At 46.0% G+C, this 16,771-nt stretch overlaps 1 protein-coding gene across 1 annotated transcript in view; it reads right to left on the reverse strand.

Moving 5' to 3' along the window:
- RAB31 (RAB31, member RAS oncogene family) overlaps positions 1-16,771 on the reverse strand; it is a 165,174-nt gene that overhangs the window by 76,652 nt on the left and 71,751 nt on the right. Inside the window, exons 2-3 of the mRNA XM_029065627.2 lie at positions 15,196-15,275; positions 1,673-1,754 (exon numbers count right to left, since the gene is read on the reverse strand). Of these exons, the coding sequence (XP_028921460.1) occupies positions 1,673-1,754; positions 15,196-15,275 (162 nt within the window). The remainder of the gene's footprint in view (positions 1-1,672; positions 1,755-15,195; positions 15,276-16,771) is intronic.

A 16,771-nucleotide genomic window follows, 5' to 3' on the forward strand; every position in this document is an offset into this window, starting at 1 on the left:
CTCTCCCTTAGTCTCCATGATATAAAACCTCAGAACCTGGAGATACCTTAAAGAGTCACAGTTAAGTAGAACAAATCTATGAAGCATCATGATGAGGAAAAAATACAAATTTCTGAAATGCACAAATAGAGGCATTCAGTATAGAGATTCAGTCTAGCAAAGCTGAGAGAAATTAGCCTAAATGCTTAAGCATCCATTTAGAGTACTTGATAGTAACAAACACCAGTAATAATTGAACATCAATTAATTCCCTATCATTCTTTAGGCATCGTGAAGAGCAGAGTGAAACATCACCCTTCTATTTCAAGAGAAGAGTTCATATAAATTTATAACCATATTGTCTAAATAGAGTTCGACACAAAAAAGAACCAGACATCCTCAGTTCTGCCATAAATGTGTTTTCACTAAATGTTTTGTCCTGGATGCTTTAAGGAATTTTGAAATGTTCAACTGGAATTGCAAGCCTGTTTGGATACAAAGTGCTGTGATGTCTGAAGAGAAGGGTTGTGTTGTGCAAAAGTTTGCATGTGTACAGCATTTTTTAATGGTATTTGTTAAGAGCTTACTATGTGTTCTAAATGGTGGGACAGATTCAAGTTAACAAGGTCGGCACAGTCCCTGTCAGAGTCAAAATAGGAGGGATAACAGGTATTGAATTCCCATTTTACAGTTGAGGAAATTGAGGCAAAGAGAAGTGAAGTGACTTGCCTAAGGTCACACAACAGGCAAATGTTGGAGGCGGGATTAGTCACAGTCTTCTAGACTGTGAACCCGTTGTTGGGTAGGAATTGTCTCTATTAGTTGCCAATTTATACATTCTAAGTTCTTAGGTCAGTGCTCTGCACACAGTAAGTGCTCAATAAATGATTGAATGAATCAATGAATGGAAGGTTTCTTGTAGGAGATGTGACTTTAGTAGGGCTTTGCAGATAGGGAGAGTGGAGGTCTGTCAGATATGAATAAAGAGGGAATTTCTGGCCAGAGGGAGGATGTAACCAAGGAGTCTTCTGTGAGAGAGATGAGATTGAGGCACTGTAAGTAGGCTAGTTTAAGGCTGAAGTGTACGGCTTGGCTTGTAGGGGGAGAGGAATGAAGAACAGTAATAGGGAGACAGCTGATTGAGTGCCTTTGAGCTGATTGGACTATTTTGTTCTTCTCTCTGGCACCCAGGATTATTTCACTGCTTATTAACGTTTCCCTCCCAAGGACAGCAGGGAAAGGGAAGGCAAAGGAGTCAGGGTGGGTGCTACCTAAATGTCTCTATGGTTAGACGGTACTCAGCGCTTAGAAAAGTGCTGGGCACATAGTATCAAATACCTTCACTATTATAAAGGGAAGAGGAGGGGAGAGGAGGAGAGGGGGAGGAGGAGAAGAAAGGGGAGGTTAACATTAGGAGCTTAAGTGAAGCGGGAGGACCCCCATGAACCTGAGATATAGATGTGCCTATGTACACACTCGCACACATCCTAAACCACTGCTACTGATTGGTTGATTGATTGATTGCCATTTCTCCATCAAGGGTAATGATGCCAGAGGTATTTAATCCTCTCTGAAAAGATTTTTTGTTGTTGGTAAAGGGAGAGGGTGACTGATACTGCCACCAACCGAAAGCTGCCTCTCTCCTTTTGAACAGAGGGTCCCTTACACTGGAAAACAAATAACAGAGACTCACCCGCTCCTGACCAGCTGTATCCCAGATGAGGAATTTATGAAGCTCATTCCCACAGGTCACTGTTTTGGTCATAAAAGAAGCTCTGCAATAGAAAAACAAATGGCAAAGTTACTCAGTCTTTGCCTCTTCCTCCCCTCAACTTCCCAAGATCCTTAGAATTCAGATTTCATACAAGTCAACTTTCCTCCTTCAGCCAGGTGCTGGATAGGGTACTCGAGCAATTCTTTTCAGATCATGTGACCGGAAGAGGCCAGATGTTATTTATTAAGTTCATCAGTGTTATTTATTAACCACTTACTGTGGGCTAAGCACTTTACTAAGCACTTGAGAGAGTACAATGCAATGGAGTACAATCTCTGCCCTCAAGCACCTTACAGTCTAGTGTTCTAGTCATGAACAAAAAGTCCTGATTTGGCTGCATCGTTTCAGTGATTTAGTTTCAGAAAATCTACCAGAGAAATAAATAAATCTTAGGTACTTCTTAGGAGGGCCTCTTTCTTATCATTCAATTGCAAGTCCTTTATGGGCAAGGTAGCACTTTTCAAATAAGTTCGCTGTGGGCAAGGAATGCATCTTTCTATTGTTACACTGTACTCTCCCAACCTCTCAGTATGGTGCTCTGCACACCTTAGCACGCAATAAATACAACTGAATGAATGAAATCCCAGAAAAGAATACAACTGCAGGTTTAAATGAAATGAAAACAAAGACACCAGTCTGGGTACCCAGAAGCTACCCTGGGTGATCATAGTTTTGTCCCTGTTTTTATGACAGTTAAATACCAGTGGAGATTCACCTGACAAAACATCATAATAATAATAAGAATGTTGGTATTTGTTAAGCACTTACTATGTGCAGAGCACTGTTCTAAGTGCTGGGGTAGATACAGGGTAATCAGGTTGTTCCACATGAGGCTCACAGTCTTAATCCTCATTTTACAGATCAGGTAACTGAGGCTCGGAGAAGTTAAGTGACTTGCCCAAAGTCACACAGTTGACAAGTGGCAGAGCCGGTATTAGAACCATGACCTCTGACTCCCAAGTCCGTGCTCTTTCCACTGAGCCACGCTGCTTCTCTAAAACATCTTATATAATGTCCTGTGTTGGTAGTAAATTCAGCACCACCATTAACAGCAACCGTTAGCAGAATGTGTTATATCCAACTGATAATAATAATAATAGCATTTGTTAAGCCTTTACTATGTGCAAAGCACTGTTCTAAGTGCTTGGGAGGATGCAAGGTGATCAAGTTGTCCCACGTGGGGCTCACAGTTTTAATGCCCACTTTGCAGATGAGGTAACTGAGGCTCAGAGAAGTTAAGTGACTTGCCCAAAGTCACACAGCTGACAAGCGGCAGAGCCGGGATTTGAACTCATGACCTCTGACTCCCAGCCCGAGCTCTTTCCACTGAGCCACAAAGGAAATTCTCCTGTACACAAGGGGTATAGATTGCTAAACCAGCAAGAATTCATGTTTACTTCCAACATCAAAGTAGAACATTAAGGATTCCCAGAAGTTGATGAAACGCTTTATGGTAATTCCTTCTTAGTCTTTCTCAGGAGTAAAGTCACCACATTCAGCAGTGCTCAGACAATCAGTGCCTTTAACTGAGAAGAGAATTTCACCATCCTCCATTCATTCTCAAAACACTTCAAATCACCAAGCACAATGCTACATGCTCTCTCCTTCCATCTCCCCCCTCCCATTCCCCAGTTTTATATCCTTTAAAGCAATTCAGCTCAACCTATCTTGAGGAATCCAATTTCCAAATTTCCAGCTGGGAAAGCACACCAGTATGCCAAGATTATGTGTTCCACTAGGTAGCTTTTAGATGGAAATGCACCACACAGACAAGCCTTTCATAAAAAAGAGTGTAAAACATATTTACAGTTGGGAATTTTCCCATCTCTCCTCTTTCAAAGGTCATGGTTAACACCTCTCTATGATGAGGTGCCTTAAAAATAATAATGGCGATATCAACCAATCAATCATATTTATTGAGCACTCACAGGGTGCAGAGCACTATACTAAGCACTTGGGAGGGTACAACAGAGTTGGTAGACACATTCCCTGCCCACAAGGTGCTTACAGTCTAGAGGGCTAAACAGACACTTAAATAAATTATGGATATGTACATAAGTGCTGGGGGCTGAGGGTAGGGTTTTAAATGGTACAAATCCAAGTACAAGGGTGATGCAGAAAGGTGCGGTAGTAGGGAAAATGAGGGCCTCTTGTAGGCGATGTGATTCTAATAAGGCTTTGAAAGTGGGGAAAGAGGTGGTTTGTCAGATACGAAGTGGGAGGGAGTTCCAAGTTGGAGCCAGGATATAGGTGAGGGGTCGGCAGGGGGATAGATGAGATCGAGGTAAGGTGAGTAGGTTGGTATTAGGGGGTGATGTGAGTGTGCTGGGTTGGAGTAGGAAATCAGTGAGGTAAAATAGAAAGAGGACAGGTGACTGAGTGATTTAAAGCCTAAGGTAAGGCGTTTGATCAAACAGAGTTTGATGTGGAGGTGGATGAGCGATTATTATAGGTTTTTGAGGCGTGGGAAAGCATGGGCTGAACATATTTTTAGAAAAGTGATCTGAGCAGCAGAGTGAAGTATTGACAGAAGCAGTGAGAGACAAGCACTGTGCTTAGCACTGGAGTATATACAGGATAATCAGATTGGACAAAGTCACTATCCCAAACAGCTCAGAGTCTATGAGGGATTCTTGTCTGTCTCCCCTGATTAGACTGGAAGCCCGTCAAAGGGCAGGGACTGTCTCTATCTGTTACAAATTTGTACATTCCAAGCGCTTAGTAATAATAATAATAATAATGTTGGTATTTGTTAAGCGCTTACTATGTGCCGAACACTGTTCTAAGCGCTGGGGTAGACATAAGGGAATCAGGTTGTCCCACGTGGGGCTCACAGTCTTAATCCCCATTTTTTTTACAGATGAGGGAACTGAGGCACAGAGAAGTTAAGTGACTTGCACAGTGCTCTGCACATAGTAAGCGCTCAATAAATACTATTGAATGAATGAATGAACAAGCATTTTATTCCTATTCTGCAGTTGAGGAAACTGAAGCACAGAATAGTTAAGTGATTTCCTCAAGGTCCCCCAGCAGGCAAGCAATGGAGTCAAAACTAGAACTCAGGTCTCCCGACTCCTATCCTGTGCTCTTTCCACTATGACACACTGCTTCCACCCAAAATTAAAGGTCTGCCCTCCTGACTCTGGTGGAAGGGAAAAGTTATCTCAACTTCACCTTCCTGACTCCAGAAGAAAGAAGATGACCCAAGATTTGGAACAGGAGAAATGATCTGAGGTGTATTTTAAGACTGAGGGCTTAAAATACGAAAGGAGAGAGGAAAGGGGAAAGGAAAGAGGAGCCAAGAGACCATGCTGGGCTGGGGAAGGGGAAAAAGGGAAAGGGGGAAAGGAAAGGAAAAGGAGGCAAGGGAAAGGGAAGCCAAGGGAGCATGCTGGGCTGGAAAGGGGAAAAGAGAAGGGAAGAAGGGAAAGGAAAGTGAAGCCAAAGGACTGTGCTGGGCTGGGGAAGGGGAAAGGGGAAGGGAAAAGGGAAAGGAAAAGAGGAAAGGAGAGAAGAAGAAAGGGGGAAAGGGGAAGGAAAGTGAAGCCAAGAGACTGTGCTAGGCTGAGAGAGGAAAGGGAAGGGAAAAAGTAAAAAAAGGGGGGGGGGTTGATCTGAGGTGTATTTTAAGGACTGAGGGCTTCCTGCTGTGATATAGTTTATATTTTAGAGTGGGGGCCTAGGGGATGGGTCTGGGGAAGTAAGGACAGTGCTCATATTCTAGAAGCCCTGGGGGAGCTCACACTTGCCTATGGCAGTGAGGGCTGGGTGGGGAAGAAGGAGCCAAAAGGGCAGAATCAGCTTCCACTTTAGTAGATTCCCCAACCCCAAATTGAGGCCAGGAGATTGTGGTTCTGGGGTCCAGGATCTCTCCGGGGTCAATACAAATGGAGGGGAAAGGGGACTAGTTTAAGGTGGAGGTGGAAATCTACCAGAGCAGCAACTGTAACAGCAGCTCTCCATGTCCCCAGCCCAAAGTAGCAGGATTCTAGGTTGTCCAAGGCCACTGTTGGCCTGGACAATGACTATGACAATGGACAATGTTGGCCTCCACTCCCTCGCTGACTCTGAGCTGCTCTGAGGGGAGGCTGAAGAAGATGGCCCTGAGTAAGTGAACCTCAGCCCCGGTTCCAAGGACCCCGGAGAGGCCACCTGCTACACCCGCCTCCCCAGGGCCCCTGAGACCGGGCTCTGAGGGGAAGCCAGCATTCATCAGTCAAATCCATCATGACTCCACTGACTGCAGAAGGCAAAGTCAGGCAGAGGAATAAAAAGACTCAGTCACTCACTACATACACATTTAAATGTCAAAGCAATTTGCTTCATTAGTACAGTCAAGATTTTTCAGCCTGAGTCATAGCTGAGGAAATGACATTAACCCTGAAGTGCTTCAGTGAAATGTAGCAGGCCCATAGCTCAGGTAGGGGTTGTGATTCAATTGCTCCACCTAGTAAAGTCAAGTTACTAGGTGGAGCTGGAAAAATAAAATGTATTTTTCTGTTGGAAATTCTTCTCACAGTTTCTTTGTATGATCCGCCAGTTGGGACAAAAGGCGTTGGGGTAAACTTTTGTTTATTTCCTAGGAGACGTGGAATTCTTACAGTTGGGCTGGGCTGGAGAGAACAGCATTCTGCATCCCAGAAGAGAGGAATGTGAAAACAGAGAATGGAAAGGTAAAAGGAGGCACCTCAGAGAAAATGGCAGGAAAGGGAGGAGAAGCTGACAGAATGGGGCTGGATGGAGGGGGTGGCAATAGAGGAGCCAACAGTAGGGTGAAGAAGGCTGAGGATGAGGCGGGAGCCCAGGCTCTGTGACTGGTGATGTCTGAGCCCGGAAATGTTACGGAGACTTTGGCGGCATCAAGGGACTGTGGGTTGGGGCCCTGGATTGGCACCCAAGAAAGCAGCTAGTTTCAGCAGCCATCGCTGCTAGGGCCTGAACTCCAGCCCGGGAGCTGGGGTGAGGGGCTACCAGGTAGTTAAAAGGAGATGGAGGGGGAGGGGACAGAAGAGCTAGAAGATGGGGAGGAAAAGAAAAAGAGCATGCAGGAAGAGGTGGAGACCCAGAAAACTTCCCCACCCCCAGAGCCCACAATGACGACCCCCTCTATACCCCTATCATTCATTCATTCATTCACTCATTCATTCAATCATATTTATTCATTCAATCGTATTTATTGAGAACTTACTGTATGCAGAGCATTGTATGAAGCACTTGGGAGAGTACATTGTAACAATAAATAGACTCATTCCCTGCCCACAACGAATTTACACACTAGATGGAGGATGCTTCACACTGAATTTGGGGAAGCCAGAGTTCACTGTGAGATTAAGTGCTTACTACAGCCAAGCACCATCCTAAACCTTCATCCTTCCAGATTATAAAACTGGATGTCTCCTTCCTTGCAGCACATTGCTAATATTTTTTTTCATGGTTTTACTATGTGCCAGCCATTGTTCTAAGGGCTGGGGTAGATACAAACTAAATAGGTTGGACACAGCCCATGTCTCACATGGGGCTCACAGCCTTAATCCACTTTTTACAGATAAGGTAACTGAGATACAGAGAAGTTAAGGGACTTGCTGAAGGTCACACAGCAGACAAGTAGAGGAGCCGGGATTAATCAATGTATATACTGAGCACTAACTTTGTACATGGCACTGTACAACAAACAACAAAATATAACAAATACATTCCCTCTCCACAGTGAGTTTACAGTCTAGGGGGAGCTGACACTATCAAGGTGTGAGCTCCTTAAAATTGCCCCTGCCACTCCTTAATCCCTCCCCCTTCCAGCCCCCTCTTGAACTCTGCCATCCTTCCCAGCATTATCTCTAGAGTTCTCCTGCTTTCTCTCAAAAGCCACCCCCTCCCCCTGCACATCCGATCCTGTTCCTTTGCAATTTATCAAAACTCTCAACCCCTCCCTTCATCTTTAACTATTCACAAACATGCCCATATCTGCCCTATCCTAAAAGAACCCTCCCTTGACCCCATGGCTCCCTCCAGTTATCGCCATCTCCCTCCTACCATTCCTCTCCAAACTTCTTGAGCGAGTTGTCTACCCCTGCTGTCTCAAATTCCTCTCCTCCAAGTCTCTCTTTAATCCTCTCCAATCTGGCTTCCGCCCACTTCACTCCACAGAAACCACCCTTTCGGAGGTCACCAATGATCTCCTTCTTGCCAAATCCAATGGCTTCTACTCTATCTTAATCTTCCTCGACCACTCGGCTGCCTTCGACACTGTGGACCACCCCCTTCTTCTGGAAATGTTATCTAACCTTGGCTTCACTGACTCTGTCCTTTCCTGGTTCTCCTCTTATCTCTCGGGCCGTTCATTCTCAGTCTCCTTCACAGGATCCTCCTTTGCCACCCACCCTCTAACTGGGGAGGTCCCTCAGGTTCAGTTCTGGGTCCCCTTTTATTCTCCATCTACACCCACTCCCTTTGAGAATTCATTCGCTCCCATGGCTTCAACTTCCATCTCTACGTGACTTTCCCATCACTGTGGACGGCACTACCATTCTTCCCGTCTCACAAGCCCGCAACCTTGGTGTCATCCTTGACTCCGCTCTCTCATTCAGCCCACATATCCAATCCGTCAATAAAGCCTGCCAGCTCTCACCTTCACATCTCCAAATCCGCTCTTTCCTCTCCATCCAAACCACTACCAAGTTAGTAAAATTACTCATCCTATCCCAACTGGATTACTGCATCAGCATCTTTTCTGACCTCCCATCCTCCTGTCTCTCCTCACTTCAGTCTATACTTCACTCTGCTGCCCGGATTACTTTTCTACAGAAACGTTCAGGGCCCGTCACCCCCCTCCTCAAAAATCTCCAGTGGTTGCCTATCAACCTTTGTATCAAGCAAAAACTCCTCACTGTTGGCTTCAAAGCTCTCCATCACCTTGCCCCCTTCTACATTCCAGCCCTCACACTCGTCCTCTGGTACTAACCTTCTCACCGTGCCTCATTCTCGCCTGTCCCGCTGTCAACCCCTGGCCCACATCTTACCTCTGGCCTGGAATGCACTCCCTCCTCAAATCAGCCAAACAATCACACTTCCCCCATTCAAAGCCCGATTGAATGCTCACTTCCTCCAAGAGGCCTTCCCAGACTAAGACCCCTTTTCCTCAGCTCCCCCTTCCCTCCCCATCACCCTGACTCGCTCCCTTTGCTCTATCCCCCTGCCCCATAGCACTTGTGTATATATGCCATATCTATAATTCCATTTATTTATATTAATGCCTAGTTACTTGTTTTGATGTATATTGTATATATCTACAATTCAATTTATTTATACTGATGCTATTGATGCCTATTGATAGTTGATGCTTCAACTATCATCTTCAACTATCATCTCTATGAAGATGACACACAGATCTACATCTCTGCCCCTGTCCTATCCCCGTCCCTTCAGGCTCGTATCTCCTCCTGCCTCCAAGACGTCTCTACCTGGATGTCTGCCCGCCACCTAAAACTCAACATGACCAAAACTGAGCTCCTCATCTTCCCTCCCAAGCCCTGTCCTCTCGCTGACTTCCCTATCACTGTGGACGGTACGACCATCCTTCCCGTCTCTCAGGCCCGCAACCTCGGTGTCTTCTTTGACTCGGCTCTCTCGTTCAGCCCACACATCCGATCCGTCACCAAAACCTGCCGGTCTCACCTTTATAATATCGCCAAGGTCCACCCTTTCCTCTCCACGCAAACGGCTATCTTACTGGTACAGGCTCTCGTGATATCCTGGCTAGATTACTGTGTCAGCCTGCTCTCTGATCTCCCTTCCTCCTCTCTCGCCCCCCTCCAGTCTATACTTCATTCCGCTGCCCGGCTCATCTTCCCGCAGAAATGCTCTGGGTATGTCACTCCCCTTCTTAAAAACCTCCAGTTGCCTATCGACCTCCGCACAAAACAAAAACTTCTCACTCTAGGCTTCAAGGCTGTCCATCACCTTGTCCCCTCCTACCTCGCCTCCCTTCTCTCTTTCCACCGCCCACCCCGCACGCTCCGCTCCTCTGCCGCCCACCTCCTCAGCGTCCCCCGTTCTCGCCTATCCCGCCGTCGACCCCCGGGCCACGTTCTCCCGTGGTCCTGGAACACCCTCCCTCCTCACCTCCGCCAAACTAATTCTCTTCCCCTCTTCAAAACCCTACTTAAGGTCCAAGAGGCCTTCCCAGACTGAGCTCTCCTTTTCCCTCTGCTCCCTCTACCCCCTCTTCACCTCTCCTCAGCTAAGCCCTCTTTTCCCCCCTTTCCCTCTGCTCCTCCCCCTTTCCCTTCCCCTCCCCTCAGCACTGTACTCGTCCACTCAACTTTATATATTTGCATTACCCTATTTATTTTGTTAATGAGATGTACATCACCTTGATTCTATTTATTTGCTATTGTTTTAATGAGATGTTCATCCCCTCGATCCTATTTATTGCTATTGTTCTTGTCTGTCCATCTCCCCCGATTAGACTGTAAGGCCATCAAAGGGCAGGGACTGTCTCTATCTGTTACTGATTTGTCCATTCCAAGCACTTAGTCCAGTGCTCTGCACATAGTAAGTGCTCAATAAATACTATTGAATGAATGAATGAATGAATATTTACTTGTTTTGATGTCTGTCTCCCCCCTTTTAGACTGAAAGCACATCATGGGCACGGATTGCTCTGTATTACTGAATTGTACTCTCCAAGCGCTTAGTAAAGTGTTCTGCACACAGTAAGTGCTCAATAAATACAATTGAATGAATGAATAAATGATACCCAAATCTACATCTACATCTCTGAACTCTCTCCCGTCTCACATTTCCTCCTGCCTTCAAGACATCATCTCTACTTGGATGTCCTCCCATGACCTAAAATCTATCATGTCCAAAACAGAACTCCTAATCTTCCCACCCAAACCCTGACTTTCCCATCACAGTAGATAGCACCACGATCCTTCCTGTCTCACAAGGCCGTAACCTTGGCATTATCCATGAATCCTCTTTTTCATTCAACACACATATTCAATTTGTCACTAAATCCTGTCGGTCTCATCTTCACAATGTAGCTAAAATCCACCCTTTCCTCTCCATCCAAACTGCTACTATGTTAAGACACTCACCCTATCCCGTCTGGATTACTGCATCAGCCTCCTTGCTGACCTCCCAACCTCCTGTCTCTTCCCACTCCAGTCCATACTTCACCCTGCTGCCCGGATCATTTTCTAGAAAAACATTCAGGACATGTCATCGTGCTCTTTGAAAAACTCCAGGGGTTGCCCAGTCACCTCTGCATCAAACAAAAACTCCTCACCATTGGCTTTAAAGCACTCTACCCCCTTGCCCCTTCCTACCTCACCTCGCTACTCTCCTCCTACAACCCAGTCCGCAAACTTTGCTGCTCTAATACTAACCTTCTCACTATGCCTAAAACCTCGCCTATCTTGCCACCAACCCTTAGCCCTCATCCTGCCTCTGGATTGGAACATCCTCCCTCCTCAGATCTGACAGAAAATTACTGTCCTTCCACTTCAAAGCCGTATTAAAGGCACAACTCCTCCAAAAAGCCTTCCCAGACTAAGTCCCCCTTTCCTCATTTCCCACTCCCTTCTGCTCCCTTTGCTCTTCCCCACTACCAGTCCCACAGCGCTTATGTACATATTTGTAATTTACTGATTTGTAGTGATGTCTGTCTTGCCCACTCTGGATTGTAAACTCACTGTGGGCAGGGAATGTGTCTGTTTATTGTTGTATTGTATCTCCCTAGCGCTTAATATAGTGCTCTGCACACAGTAAGTGCTCCATAACAATTGAATGAATGAATAAATGAATGATCCCAGGTTCTCCTGACACCCAGACCTGTGCTCTATTCATTAAATCCTGCTGCTTCATCTTGCTTATCTTGAATGATAAGGATAATTGTGTCTCTGTAAAAGTATGCAAGGAACCAGGGAGGGAATGGGGAGAAGCCACGGATCTGGAGCCCAGACTAGATAAACATATTGCTACAATCTCACAGATTAACTGACAGAGCTTCTAAATCTCCCAGGAGAAATAAAACCTGGGCAGCCAGCATTAACATTTCTTCTCCTATCTCACTCAATCGAGCAGAGCCAAAGTCTTCCGGGGCCCAAACCCACATAAAAATAAGATCAGCCTCTATTTCATCTTAGAAAAATTATTTCTGGCCCTGTTCCTTTTCAGACTCAGAGTAACAAGAGCAATATCCCTGCCCTTATTGCCCAGACAAACTATCTCTCTTCCCCTCCCTTCTACTGGGGACATTTCGCCACTCAAAAGTGCCTTCCCTAAGGATAGGCAGGGAAAAGGAAAAGAAGAAACTCCAGTCAGCTAATTGTAAGCAGCTCTAGAAAGTGATTTTGTGGGAAACCAGGGACAAAGCTGGTTGAGAAGCACTGTGGCCCAGTGGCCATGGGCCTGAAACTCAGAGAATCTGTATTCTAATCCTGCTTCTACCACTTGCCTGCTTGTGTGACTTAGGGTGAGTCATTTAACTTCCCTGTGCCTCAGTTTCTACATCTATGGAATGGGGATTCAATAACTGCTCTCCCTCTCAATTAGACTTTGAGCCCCATGTGGGACAGGGCCTATGTCCTACGTGTTATCTTGTATCTACCCCATTGAGACAACCTGATTACACTGTATCTACCCCAGCGCTTAGAACAGTGCTCGGCACATAGTAAGTGCTTAACAAATACCAACATTATTATTATTGCTTTTTTTATGGTACTTCCATGGCTCAGTGGCAAGATCCCAGGTTTGGGACTCAGAGGTCATGGGTTCTAATACCAGCTCCGCCGCTTGTCAGCTGTGTGACCTTGAACAAGTCACTTCACTTCTCTGTGCCTCAGTTACCTCATCTGTAAAATGGAGATGAAGACTGTGAGCCCCACGTGGGACAACCTGATGCCCCTGTATCTACACCGGTGCTTAGAACAGTGCTTGGCACATAGTAAGCGCTTAACAAATACCAACATAATTATTATTATTATTATTATTATTATTAAGCACTTCCTTTGTGCCAGGCACTCTTCTAAGCCCTGGAGTAGATACAAAATCAGGTTGGACACAGTCTCTGTCCCCCCTGGAGCTCACAGCCTTAATCCCTATTTTACAGATGAGGTAAGTGAGGCAGGGAGGAAGTGAAATGACTTACCCAAGGTCATGCAGCAGACAAGTGGCCAAGCTTGGGACAGTGTTTGGCATGCAGTAAGCATTTAAAAGAATGCCATAAAAAAAGGCTTGGAGGAGTGATTCTGTGGTAGGGGTCTTGGCAGTTGATCTGGGAAGGATGACCCTGAGGTTCAGGACATGCCTGCCAGTGACGACTCCACTCTGACCAAAGGCAAATGCAGCAGAGTTCGGGGTGAGACTCCTGACTCCTTGATCTGGGATGGGAATGGGGAAAGAGGAGAAGCTGGAAGTATGGGGCTGATCCCTTGCAGCCTAGACCCTAAGGCCATGCCAGGGTAACTGGGGCCCTCAATGCAATGGCAAGGCTCCCCCAAACTCCCAAAACCAGGACATGATCGTCCCATGGTAATCCCACCCCCGAAAGGGAGGGGGGGAAATTAAAAAAAAAAAGAATTTATAGATCAGAGTACTTCTGGTTCTTCCCTATCCCCGCTGAGTTTGGAACAGCCACTGGAGCCCAAAACACCAAACCACATCACCAGATAAGGCATTTTATAGAAACTACGGGAAAACCAAAAGAATGCTCATTACAGAAATCAAGAGAAGGAAGATCCAACATGTAAAAGTTCATATTTTCATAAACATCTCTTCCCAAAAGCTTTGTGAAAAAGAAAAAAATGTAGCAGCCATTCTTTCTCCCGGTTGCTCTTCCTCAATTCCCTTTCTGGCCTCCAAGCCTTTACCCTCCCTACAGGTCTCACGCACCTTCAGGTCTCATGAACATGACAGAGCACATCTGTGATTTCAAGAATTTTCCCCCAGCAAACGAGCACTCCCAGACCTTGCTGGCACAGGGCATAAAGCAGGTAGAGAAGGGAGTTGTTCCAGTCAGGCAGCTTCCCAGAAGGCACAAGGAAATTCGAAATCTAGTCATTCGATCAGTCATTCAGTCAAATCAATTGTATTTATTGAGCACTTACTGTGTGCACAGCACCGTACCAAGCACTTGGGAGAGTTCAATATCACAATAAACGGACACACTCCCTGCCCACAATGAGCTTACATCCCACCAGCCTGCCAGTGCTGACTCCACAGGCAGGTCACCACAGAACCTGCCTGTAAAGAGATGGGGTTTGTTGTGAAGAGAAATCCCCTCGATAATTAAATGAAAGGAAAAGATTGTCACTACAACAGGGAGGACGCTTGAGGGACACAGTGGGGTGTAAGACGTTCTGCTACTCGCCTGTTGTGTGACCTTGGACGAGACACTTTACTGCTCTGTGCCTGTCTCCCATTTGTAAAATAACAATAATAAGAATAATAATCATGATACTTGATATTTGTTCAGGGTTTACTATGTGCCAAGAAGGCAGCCCCTGACCCACCTGGGACTCAAATTAAACTAATTAATTAATGTTAAGCGCTTACTATGTGCGGAGCACTGTTCTAAGCTCTCCAAAATGATTATCTTCTATCCAACCCAGTGCTTTGTACAGTCCTTGGCACACAGTAAGCATTCAACAAGTACCAAAATTACACCTTGCCTCCTCCTACCTCACCTCCCTTCTCTCCTTCTACAGCCCACCCCATATACTCCGCTCCTCTGCCTTTACCTCCTCACTGTGCCTCATTCTCACCTGTCCCGCCGTCGACCGCGGCTCACATCCTACCTCTGGCCTGGAATGCCCTCCCTCCTCACATCCGCCAAACTAACTCTCTTCCCTCTTCAAAGCCCTACTGAGGGCTCACCTCCTCCAAGAAGCCTTCCCAGACTGAGCCCTCCCTTTCCCTTTGCCCCTCCTCCCCTCTCCATTCCCCATATTCCCTCCCTCTGCTCTACCCCCTTCCCCTTCCCCCACAGCACTTGTTAATATTTGTATATATTATTTATTACTCTATTGTATTAATGATGTGCATATATCTATGATTCTATTTATCTATTTTGATGCTATTGATGTCTATCTACTTGTTTTGTTTTGCTGTCTGCCTCCCCCTTTTAGACGGTGAGCCCGATGTTGGGCAGGGAGTGTCTCTATCTGTTGCTTAATTGTACATTCCAAGTGTTTAGTACGGAGCTCTGCCCACAGTAAGCACTCAATAAATATGATTGAATTAAGTAATATTACTACTGTAGGACATTGTGGACTCACTTTCTCTGAAGGACTTTAAAAACAGAATAGACTGTCACCCATCTGGGATGATCTATGGTCTGAAAGCAAGGGGATGGACAAGATGAACTCTCTAGGTCACTGCTGACTTTGGAACAGCATGAAAGAAAGAATGTAAAAGAGGACAATGTCCAGGTCACTTACCCAATCGTAGGGCTGATGTTATGGTCAAAGTGATCCTGGACGAATCGGCAAACTATACTCGATTTCCCAACCCCAGTATCCTGGAAATAAATCAGAGCACAGTGGTTACGTTCAAGGTATGCAGAAATGTGATCCAGAGCTGGAACATTCTTGGCCAAAGAAGAGCTAGGGTCTTTTAAAGGAAGAGGGACATGGGCGGAAACGGAGTGTGTTTAGTTTTAAGAGTTTAGAAAAATAGACAGCTTGTGGACTATTTATTTTTTCTCTTGGGACTCAAGTAGCCCTGTCAAATCTGGAGCAAGGCAGTTCCTATTTCTACATTTCTAACATTCCTTTCCTGGGGCCTTGTGACTGTCCAATCACTTGGCAGCACTGTCTAATTATATTGGGCTTTTTGCAATGTGGCTGACAATTTCTCTCAAGGTACATTGTTTTGGTCCATTCGGAGGAGAGTCATTCAAACGAAAGACCCTTTTTCTTTATGCCTTATTCATTTCTGTATAGTCGCAAAAATGCCTTAGGCCACCTAAAAATGAGGCACCAAGCCAAGTCCAAAGCCTGTGGTCTACCTGAGAGGCCAATAATTCGTTTGCAGTTTTCCATTAAAGGGAACTTGAATTCCAGGAATAAAGTGCAGTCCCAAGCTCCCTTGGTAAAAACTTGCATCCCTTTTCCACATTAAAGAAGCACCATGGCCTAATGGAAAGAGTATAGACCTGAGTCAGAAGACTTGGGTTCTAATCCCAACTCTGGCACTTGTCTGCTGAGTGTCCTGGGGCAAGTCACTTAACTTCTCTGTGCTTCCATTACTGCATCTGTAAAATGAGGATAAGATACTTGTTCTCCCACACACTTCGATTGTGAGCCCTATATGTGGGACCGGACCTGTGTTGAATCTGATTGTACTGAATCCACCCCAGCATTTAGCTTAGTGCTTGGCACAAAATAAGTGCTTAACAGATAGATACTTCTAGTACAGAGAACCCAGGCGACTGTGCTTCCTGGACAGAAGGGTTCAGTGTTATTCCTGTGAGGATCCAGAGAGGAGTTCGGAGTGTGATGGTGACAAGATTACTGGAAGTTTCCCTGAAGGAATGCCACTATTATGAACTACAATGCTGTCACGTGGCAAAGCTGTGCTAGATAAATGGATAAGCTGCCACATTTTCTTGCCACCTCATCCAATCTAAGTGATTTCCATTAGTTGCTGGTCTAGTGATAAGGGGCCGGAGCCGGGGAAGAGGGAAGTGACACATTCTGGTGAGTTTGGCTCCCTTCCCTCCCGCAATGGCCTCTCTGTCCCCCTTCACTGACACAACCCCTCCCAAAGCACCCCTCCCCACCCCAGGCCTCTTTTCTGCCCCCGGGAGGGGCAGCAGCTATGGGGTTCGGGGTTATGGAGGGAAAACCCAGGTGGGCACAACCCCTTCCACGGAGCAGGAGCAAAGTGGTTTCAGTTATTCCTCCACCTCCTCTCTCTCTGGGGCAGTGGCGGCAGACATGACCTGTACAGAAGGAGCCGGAGAGTCGCATTATGAGGCCTTTGAGGGTGGGGAAGCGCAACTCCCCCACCCCC

This window comes from Ornithorhynchus anatinus, chromosome 5, assembly GCF_004115215.2.
Source record: "Ornithorhynchus anatinus isolate Pmale09 chromosome 5, mOrnAna1.pri.v4, whole genome shotgun sequence".
In the NCBI taxonomy this organism is placed as follows: Eukaryota; Metazoa; Chordata; class Mammalia; order Monotremata; family Ornithorhynchidae; genus Ornithorhynchus; species Ornithorhynchus anatinus.